Source organism: Branchiostoma belcheri, unplaced genomic scaffold (genome assembly GCF_001625305.1).
Source record: "Branchiostoma belcheri isolate BF01 breed outbred unplaced genomic scaffold, Haploidv18h27 scaffold245, whole genome shotgun sequence".
NCBI lineage: Eukaryota > Metazoa > Chordata > Leptocardii > Amphioxiformes > Branchiostomatidae > Branchiostoma > Branchiostoma belcheri.
The window spans coordinates 217477-228394 of record NW_017803849.1 but is presented as its reverse complement, the minus strand read 5'-3'; the positions used below and the strand labels follow the sequence as shown (position 1 = coordinate 228394).

The window sequence follows — 10918 nt, the reverse complement described above, 5'->3', positions numbered from 1 at the left end:
TTTGTGCTATTTCCTGATCCATACACTTGAGTAATGTAAAAAAAAATTCAATACTAATTCCTGAATCTTATAAGACGAAATGAAAAGCAAAATGCACCTACCGAAGAACACGCACCACCAAGGAAGCAATGTTGTCCCCTTCTTCTTCTTCTCCCCTCTAACTTCCGACACTGCATTATGATAGACGGTTCAAAGAATGATTGAATCATATATTTTCATGATGCGATAAGTAATAGAAAATCAGTTTAGCAATGTTTTTAGCAGTATATAATCAAACTCACCCAAAGCGATTTCAGGACAGTAAAACTAGGAAAGTCAAACATGCTGGCCATTTCTAAAAATGTAGTAAGTTGAATCAACCCTAAATGAATTATATGTTGTACATGTGTGGATTACATAATTTTTGTAGAGTTGGGAATTTGGGAATTGTCTTAAATCTTATTTTACTGACTTCTATATACGAAACAAGAGAATTAACAACCAAATTTCATTTAGTATATTATGAATTAGTAGTAGTATTAGTAGTAGAATGGTTTATCTCACTTAGAAACTCAAACATACACAATACGCTCTGACAACAGACTCGCAGGCAACTATACTGGATGCCTGAATTGCTCTGTGGTCAACACTAAATATCATTAAATATGCTATCAAAAGGTATAATTGTTCAAAACATTATTACACATTGCTAAAATTCTGACCATCCTTGTTCTTTTTGCGAATCCACGTGGCTTCCACCATCTCGATGTCGTTCCCGGTGGAGTTCTGGTAGGGAACTTTATGGAACAGCCAGTCGGAGTCGTCAGTGTTCACGGCGGCCGGCTGGCCAGATTCGTCCCTCGTCGACGAGAAACTATGCACCGTCACTTCAATATCGCCATCGTCTAGCGTGTTATCTGTGGAGAATTGCAAACGTTAGTCCACAGCAAGTAATGTTTGTGGATAGTGCTGCATACATAAACCCAAATTTAGGTTCAGGTCAAGATTCAAGTCCAGAGGCTTAGGTTCTGTTCCGAACTCGTAAGTCTGGACCTAAACCCATGGCATACAAAATTGCATGTTGGCAACCTTGCAATGTTGTCTGGGTGAAACTTTGGCCACATAACATGGAGCCCGGTACTTGACGATGCCCGATGACAATGTTTTCTTCATTTTGCAGCAAAGTTTTTTGCAATCTATGGAAGGTTTTAGGTGGTTTGGAAAGAAAAGGGGTATGTGAAATGGTCTTTTATTGTAATAAGTCCAGACTCGGTTCTTGACTTTTAGGTTTTTTGGACATGAACCTAAACATTCTTACAAGTCTGGATCTAAGTCCAGTGAACCGGTACGCAGCACTATTTGTGGATGACATCAGCGCGATCATTAATTTAAGCCTGATTTTGGGGGAAAAAAGACATTTTGTTGCCCTCTGATAGTGGTCAACATGCCGAAAATGGGTGAGGCAAGACAAGACTCTGATTTGTTGTTTTGTCCTTTACTTTAATGCAGTGAAGTATTTCATTCCTTTTATTTGTAACGGAGGCTGTGTGTACGTGAGATGTCATGTGTTGGCGAAAGGCCATTATAACTATGGTTTTCTTTTTCACAGAAAACATAAACATGACAGTCTTTACAATCTATCCATTTCTTTGCGTATCTTATTACCTGGATGTCTGAACTTCATCGACTGCACGAGTTATCCTCGTGCACTGTGTACTGTGTGTGTTGTTGATACATCGACGAATTTCAGACATCCAAGCATCAAATACACATGTAATACACAATACGCCGATGAAGTTCAGACATCCAGGTATCAACTATAATACGAAGTGCATAGAGATAACTTGTATAGTTGATACGCCGACTACACGAGTTATCTTTGTGCAATTCGTACTTTGTTTATCTTTCTCCCTACTCGTATACATCAGTATCATGTCAAAACAATCCGTTTCAAATATAATATTGGTAAGGTATAAGTATGTAATTTTACACAGAATTGACTCACCGAATTCAATTGATGCCGTTGATGTTGTTGAGTGTGATGGTAGTGAAGACGAGTCTGTGTTGTTGCTGGTCTTTGTCTTGTTTTCTTTCTTCCTACTTTCGTTCTTTTTCTCCTTCTTCGGCCTTTGTCCACAGTGGCGGAATATTTGCACGATTGCTAGGTTGACTGGAAACACTATCAGGGCACTCTGGACTGCTATCATAATCTACAGAAGGGGAACAGAACAGAATGATGATGATAAAGTTGACACAATATCTGTTCATCATTTAATCCATGTATATCTAGAAAAGGTCGCAATACATGTACGTACAGATATTAAGTTCCTACCCGTAGGCTAATTACAAGTATATGTAACTTGAAAAATAAGAAAGAACGAAAAATGGATAACAATATAACATGTGACTACTCTTGTCTAACTCTTGACACTTAATCTTAACTTATTGGGTTCCACAATTTTTTTCCGTGACGTGGAATCCTACATTTTATATAATATGCGGGTTTTATGATGAAATTATGGTGGGATTAGTCAGACATCTGCTATGTAGGCTTTGATGTAAGTTATGATGTAAGTTTGTTGGCTTTTTTAAACAGGCCATTTCATTCGTGATCATAGAAGGAGCAATTTTTTCTACTCCAACATTTTTTACAAGACATGGCACACGCCACTAACGCAGACAAATATATGAACGGACAGCAGACATACTCATTGTAATCTGAGTGAAGTGAGGAAATTCGTGTAAAGTGCCTTTCCAAAGGGCAGAAGATTGGTGGCATGGCAGGATTCGAACTCCGGACCTCTTGGTTCCGAGGCGATAAATTCTGTCCTTACGCCACACGAATAAATGCAAAACCACGATGATCCAAAATCACGTTCTGGCCCACACAAGACAGTGCAGTGTATTTTGCTCACTGTATCCATATCAACTACGTCTCTCCGCTCAAAAGACCAATTTCTACTTGTACCACGACCATGTAAACCGAAACCTTTTCTCATTTCTATTTCAGTCGAGTAGCTCTAATCTGGAACATGTTACCATTATGTACAACACATGTATTCAAATCCCAGCCTACCGTCTGTTAAAAAATTGTTAATTTCTTACTACAGATCTCGCTTAAACGACGAATTTTCAACCGACAACTTATGTACCTGGACCACTACCTGTCGATGCCATAACTGTTTAGCGATCTGATTTGATTACTCTTTTTAAATTGTTGTTTGTTTGTTTGTTTTTGTTTCTATGTTTCTAGAGGAGTCGACCTAGTAGAGGAACTCTATGTTCCTGCTGCCGGCTCCTCTCAGAATTTTAATTTCTGTAAAGTTGAATAAATAAATAAATAAATAGAAATAAAAAAAATATATTTTCTCACCTCGCCCCAGGACAAGGGGAACTGGACCTCAAAACCGAGGATGTCGACAGGCGGCGGTTTGGGGAAAGTCTCCCCTCGGCCGAAGAACATGATGTTGGTGAGCATGGTACAGAGCAGCAGGGACAGGCAGCAGGACAGGCGCTGGACACGCGTGAACCTGCTGTAGGCTGGCCGGCCCATCACCGAGAACCACAGATGGCCGTCTCGGAAATCCTGAGGAGAAAAATACTTAATGTGCATCTATATTTTTACCTAGTTTTATTTCTTTGTAACAGAAACTTGGACTAGAAAAGTAACATTTGCAAAGCAAATGCATTATGTTTACCTTCGGATATGGTCTGCTCTGTTAATTCTTACTCAAACACATTCACATAGTATTACATGCATATGGTGACAGGAGTCTAACTGCCTACAATGAAATTGCCACATTGTGGGTGTGTGTGTCACATTGTGTAACCCGACACCAGTTACTATGGTGACAGACGTAAACAAAAGAGGCCATTGGCCAGGTCAGAGGTTAGTGTTTGAAGAAGAAATGGAGCAAAAACAATATGTTTTCCTTCGGGAAACATAAATATTAGACTTGTTATTAGATATAATTGATAAAAACGACTTATATTATGAATGTAAATGCCACCAATTTTTAGAAAGTATTGAAATTAATTCTACAATTCAGTCATACAGAAGACTTTCTCTGCTTAGTAGTCAGCATTTGGAAAGGAGTATTGGAGTTAAACACACATCACTACCGATGGACTAGCCCCATACTGTAGTGATTACACAACTATCTGTCTCAATTGCAATAAAAACGGAGACGGGTACTATATATATATGGGTGCGGGCCGGGAGGGACCTTTTTGACTTGTGCAATACATGTAACATGGCATATGTCACACTGTATGGACTGAAAAGTTATACAGTTGTGGTTGCCTTTCAGAACATGTCATGTAGTTTCTTGATCTTTACTAGTGGCAAGATCTGGAGTAATAAAATGATCTACATTATGTGTGAATAGAAACTTGCGAACCTTGCTTGTTTTGGAAGAGAAGACGTTGCCAATGCTGGACAGCTCCTTTTCTGTCGCGATGGCCAACAACCGGTCAACTTTTCCATCCCCTTCCTCTACTGCAAGCCATCTTAGAAAAAAAAGCACATCTTTACGTCACGCTTATAAATATAAATACTTAACGTTACGCTTATAAATATAAATACTTTACGTCACGCTTATAAATATAAATACTTAACATCACGCTTATAAATATAAATACTTTACGTCACGCTTATAAATATAAACACTTAACGTCACGCTTATAAATATAAATACTTAACGTCACGCTTACAAATATAAATACTTAACGTCACGCTTATAAATATGAATACTTAACGTCACGCTTATAAATATATATACTTAACGTCACGCTTAGAAATATAAATACTTAACGTCACGCTTAGAAATATAAATACTTAACGTCACGCTTATAAATATAAATACTTAACGTCACACTCATAAATATAGTACAATTATGTTCTGTATCAAATTTTGTGCGGAAAATTTATAATGTATAAAACATGTATTTTCATTGGTGTGTTAATCGTGCGCCTATATAGATCTCAAAACTGTAGTTTTAATATACTGATGTTTTGTAAATTGGTTTTAATTACAATTCAGTTGTTTTTAACTGCGAAAAACCAATAAATCCATCTTGAATCTTGAATCTACTACTAGGAACTTGGCTTGTTTGGCTTAATTCAAAAATATAATATTTAGCTTAAATCAGTGTAACACAAACTTATGTTTAATTAAAACTGATATATTACTTGTCACAGACAAATGTGTTCTTAAGCCAAAGGTTTTACAGAAAAAAGCGTGTATTTGAATTTGATACTCACTTGTCACAGATAAACGTGTATTTGTCATCCTTGTCACAGTCTATCACGACTATCTTGTTTAAGTACCTGCAGTAAAGATGGAAGTGCATCATTTGAAACATCATCTACATTAATATTACTGAACTATGCTTCACCTTAGACTATCCCGTTATTTGTCGTCTATCATGATTACTTTTAATCAAAACGTACTCTCTGGCGGATCGCTTCAGCCATATCCACATATGAATTTGTTTCAATTGGTATTTTGTTGATATTTCTTATCACGGTCATGCTGACTGAAATTATATAAACTGCTATTTTTTATTTTTATTTTTTTATGAAGATTCACCACATTAATGGAAGGATTGGCATAACAGGTGACTATCACCTCTTCAAGATGTCAAACCTGAGACCAGACTGTAAGGTTTAAACCACTCACACGGGGAAAGTCCCCTACTCTTTTCAATAAGTGTGGTGGGTTCTTTAACGTGCGTGGGGTGTGGCTCTCCCAAACACGGGACTTCCATTTTACCAATCCGATTACTATCCGAGGGACGTCCCTAGCCGAAGTTAGGTACTCATCTACACCTAAGTTAAGTGAGGAAAGTCGTGTAAAGTGCTCAAGGGCATAAGATCGGTGACACCGAGCAGGATTCGAACCCGGGACCTATTGGGCCTAGGCCAAAGACCCTACCGCTACGCTACACGACCCCACTATTAAAATGGTATTGTAGTTTATTCAGAACGGAGGTTTATCAGGATTTGTGGAGTTCCCCATGGATACTCTACACTCTCGATTCCAGGAGGAGGGAGCACTGAAAGAACTAAAACGAATACTACAAGACCCCACCAACCCCTGCAATGACTTTATCCTACCAAGAGAGAACACGGCATATAATCTTAGGAAGAACACGTACAGCAATCAGTATAAACTCCTACTAAGCAGATCGGACAGACACAAAAACTCCTTCATTGTGAGAGCCGTAAAAGACTTGTAAATGTGTATTTCAAACTGAAATTGTTACTATCTTAATCTACGTGTTCTTAATGATGATGATTTTTAAATGCTGATGAAGTTTTTAATCTACGTATTGTAACGATGTCTGTATATTAATGATGGTAAAATATCAATGTGATTCAGACGTGCCCGAAGTACTTTAATAAAGATTTGATTTGATACCAGGATGGGTCTCCTCCCGTGTTGTCATGCCAGACGTGCACGGCGTTCAGCTCGCCCAGCCGGCGGTCCGAGGACAGCACAAACGTGTCCACTGCGCCCTGTCTGAACGTGACGCGATCCACATCCTCCAACACAACAGGACCCGCTTCACCGGACTCTCCAAACAGTTTCATGTACACCTGTAACGTTAGATCCAAACAGTTTCATGTACACCTGAAAAATTAGTCCCAAAATGTTATGTGCACCTGCAACATTAGACCCAAACGGCTTCATGTACACCTGCAACATTAGACCCAAACAGCTTCATGTACACCTGTAACATTAGACCCAAACAGTTTCATGTACACCTGTAACATTAGATCCAAACAGCTTCACGTACACCTGTAACATTAGACCCAAACAGCTTCATGTACACCTGTAACATTAGATCCAAACAGTTTCATGTACACCTGTAACGTTAGATGCAAACAGTTTCATGTACACCTGCAAAATTAGATCCAAACAGTGTCATGTACACCTGCAACATTAGACCCAAACACTTTCATGTACACCTGTAACATTAGATCCTAACTGTTTTTATGTACACCTGTAACATTAGACCCAAACAGTTTCATGTACACCTGCAACATTAGATCGAAATCGTTTCATGAACACCTGCAACATTAGACCCAAACAGTTTCATGTATGTACACCTGCAATGTATTAAAGACCCATGCAGTTTTGAAACACCTGCACCATTATAGTTGAAATAGTTTTGTTAACTTGTGACATTATATCCAAATGTATCTGTGACAGTTACACCTGCAACATTAGATCCAAGACGTTTCTGTACACCTTCCGTGACCTGCGACATTATAACATTAGATTCGAACAGTTTTTGTACACCTGCGGCACTAGATCCAAATAGTTGTTGTGTTGAACCTGCGACTTTTCTAACAAAAATAGACTGACAATACTATTCTTATTGGTTACATCATATATATGGTAGGAAAATTAAAAGGCCCACCCTTGCTGTTGTGCCAGCGTTCGTCCGGGGTCCAGTAAAGACCATGATCCTGTAGAAGTGGCCGTGTCCTCGTTTAGAAGCCCTTAACAGTGTGGCTCCCACCTAAACAGGTAGAAATAGTTCATGTTAGAGACAAAGTCAACCAAAGTAGCCTTGTTGCTTTAAGAGAGCGAGCAGAAAGCATCTGTTGACTACAAGGCAACATCAAATGCACCGTACTCTCGGCTCAAGGCCGAACAAAATAATACCAGGCTACGCATATAAGATCAAGGACATATGTGACTGTGGAGCTTCTTCGAATTCTCAAATTCAGCCCTAGTTTTTCCTAACATTTAATTGTACAGATATTTATGTATTTTGATGTATTGTTTGCTTTTATTTAACCGTTGTATTTAATAATGTTCTGACTTGTGCTCCACGTGTATTTCTGTTGCAATTTGAAGAAAGAAAGAAAGAAAGAGAAAGAAAGAAATTATTTATGAACGTTGGGTGTACGTTAATTGTTGATTAGGAATTTTTAAAGTAAGCATAATGTAAAAAAAAAATAATGCACCTTCTTGGCATCTTCTTTGTCCTTGTGCCTTCCCCAGATCACCAACAAGAGATACAGACCAAAAATAACGCTGACACAAATGACTACAGCTGGGTTTTCACCGATGTTTAGGAACCCTGTAAGACAACATCTTAACAATATTATAGTCTTTATTTCTACACTGGATACATGTTAGGTAAAACATTACTAGTGCACTATGCAGTGTTGGCATTTCAATGCGACGTCTTGAAAAATGTATTGGAAAATCTGATGCACGTTATAACTTACCCTGCAGAGCCTGAAGGATGTTAAGAGAATTCGGGGCAACGAAGAAGGTGAATCCCGATCCAAACGACGTCAGATGGTCACAGAAGCAGTGGGAGAACCGGTCACTCGTGAGCGGGCCGGCCTGTGATAATGACGATTGTCATATAGAAGAAACATCGCTCACTGCTGATAATTCTACATCATTAGACAAATAATAGACTGACTACCTCAAAGAAAAAAGTCAAACCCAGCAAAACTAGTACCACGTATGTCGTAGAATGTAGTATAATGTAGTACGTAGTCTTATGTATCATTGTATTTTCTTTTTCATATAGGTTGTTTTTACAGGCAATGCAGACCGAATGATGTGCCCATTCTAGGACGAGCTTCATCGCCTCTGGCGGGACCACGTCGGCATTCGGCCGAGATACGCTGGGAGGGGGGGGGGCACCAGCAAGCAGGTCGTTGACCTCTGACATTAATAACACGCTACCTTGCGTGTTTTCATTAAAAAAAATGGAGATTAGGAGAATCATGATCGGGCACTGTTCGAAAGGAATGTGTGGCACGTGGACCAGGTGTGTGGAATGTGAGTTACCCGAATCACGGTTTGGGTGTTTTCATATGAACAAGGCCTTAGACGCTTATGCAGTAAGTCAGCCAAAAAGAAGATTGCGCAATCTACGTACCTTACAGCCGTCGGAAAGCCATGCCTGTGTGTCTTCATTAAAGAAAAGACAGGTCGTTGTGAAGATCTGCATGGTGTAGTTGGTTGTGAAGTTGACGTGACTGTATTCCGTTTCAAGTCCCTGATCTACGCTCCCGGCTTCAGCATAGGGGACATGGTCCACACCTGTTGGTGCACATGTGGGTCAGCTTTCATGCGTTACAATTACTTTTTCACAAGCTCGATCCGAAGAGAACCATGTTTCCCGTCTATTTCACAGACAAACACACCCAATTAGGGTAGTGAGCTCACCGTCACGAATGGTACAAAGTATGAAGTGGTTCTAAAATAGATCTCTCTCTCTCTCTCTTTCTCTCTCTCTCTCTAATATCTATTTATCTATCAATCTATCAATCAATCTATCTATCTATCTATATATCTATCTATCTATCGAATTGGGCAACTTTTCAGCACTAGTCAAAACTTGAAATGAGACTTTTGTAGAATATATTTTTATAGCACGTTGATGAAGGTTAGACATCCAGGTAATACAATACGCCAAAAAGCAGTCTCAAGCAATTGGATATGATTTTTTCAAGATCATCTCCAGTTGCTTGAGTAACTGCGTTTTGGCGTATTGTATTACCTGGATGTCTAACCTTCATCGACGTGTTATAAAATGTATTTATAGCACTACTATTTAAACCACTAGCTACAATAAAGTATAGTTCATATTCCATCCTATTGGAGTCGCAAAATTTACAATTTGGTTCAGTTTGGTTGCGGTTGTGATGCTTATTCGTAATTAAGTAATGGTGATTCTTTGTTGTACGTTTTAAATTTCAAGATAGTCTTGTTCATTGGTATAAATCATCAACTTATCAGATTTTAGATTTACCAGGTTTTATTTCTTACGTCTCCTATGTTCAAAAAGTAGAATTTAGTATCGCAAAAAGATTAGATAAAATGCGTAAGCTCATCGGCAAGTGGTTTTGTTCTTTTGAAAATGACATTTAGATCTACGTTTTGTTCAGCTATTGTTTGTTTATCGCAACGGGGGGTGTCATTAATTTTTTCTATGGTCCTTATTATCTTCTGGTTTTATGTATCAGTTTTGTTGTTAGACATGTTGTGCCATGTTTTTTTTCGTTATTGATTTTCGAAAGACATAACGTTATCTACAATTAAGATTTAGCTCATGACAATTTAGCTCATGACAATTAAATGGTTAGTGCTACCCAGTAAGTACTGTCTTGTTTTGGACTTATAGGCGACCTGCACTCGGGTGGTGTAGTGGTTAGAGCAATAGACTGTGAACCGGGAGACCCGGGTTCGATTCCAAGTCGTACCCGGGACATGTATGAACATGCGCCCCGACGTTGCCCTTGGGAAAGGCACTTTACACGACTTTCCTCACTCCACCCAGGTGTAAATGGGTACCTAACTTTGGTTGGGGAAAGTCGTATTGAGGTCACCTTGTGGCGCCGAATGGCAGCCGCACAGACCCTTGCGACAGTTCCACAAAATTATTGTGGAATGAATGTGTGTATCATTTGTATTATTTGAATGTTGTAATTGTTGTGACTTGTATTGATTATTATGTGATACCCTGCATCAATTCAGCCGTATAAAGGCTGCGACTGCACGGGTGCTGTTTGGACAATAAAAAAAAAATTAAACAGTTATTATTTATTACTCACCCAATGTATATTCTCCGACTCCACCAACAGTCACGATTTCATCAGCAGAAATGAACCAGTTGAAAACACTTTGGTCCATGCTTTGGTTGTTCCAGAGCTGGATCTTAAAGGTTTCATCATCTGTATAAACAACACCGTGGTTTCTATGATGATACAGGTAACTACATACGGATGCTGTATTAAGAACGTAAATAGTATGTTTTTGGAGGGTTATAATTAGAATAGTTAGAAAAGAAGAAATACATTGTATCGGCACTTCTCATTTTTAGAATGCTTTGATGAACAAATTCTGTTCTATGGTGTTACAGGAACGATATGATCTATAAATCGTGTATTAACCGTAAC

At 38.7% G+C, this 10918-nt stretch overlaps 1 protein-coding gene across 1 annotated transcript in view; it reads right to left on the bottom strand.

Moving 5' to 3' along the window:
• The window catches only part of LOC109471281 (polycystic kidney disease protein 1-like 2), a 35037-nt gene that overhangs the window by 10961 nt on the left and 13158 nt on the right, over positions 1-10918 (bottom strand). The window contains exons 12-23 of the mRNA XM_019770565.1: positions 10574-10693; positions 8896-9059; positions 8228-8348; positions 7961-8076; positions 7408-7509; positions 6402-6580; positions 5243-5308; positions 4380-4488; positions 3353-3565; positions 1985-2189; positions 702-896; positions 102-170 (exon numbers count right to left, since the gene is read on the bottom strand). Of these exons, the coding sequence (XP_019626124.1) occupies positions 102-170; positions 702-896; positions 1985-2189; positions 3353-3565; positions 4380-4488; positions 5243-5308; positions 6402-6580; positions 7408-7509; positions 7961-8076; positions 8228-8348; positions 8896-9059; positions 10574-10693 (1659 nt within the window). The remainder of the gene's footprint in view (positions 1-101; positions 171-701; positions 897-1984; positions 2190-3352; positions 3566-4379; positions 4489-5242; positions 5309-6401; positions 6581-7407; positions 7510-7960; positions 8077-8227; positions 8349-8895; positions 9060-10573; positions 10694-10918) is intronic.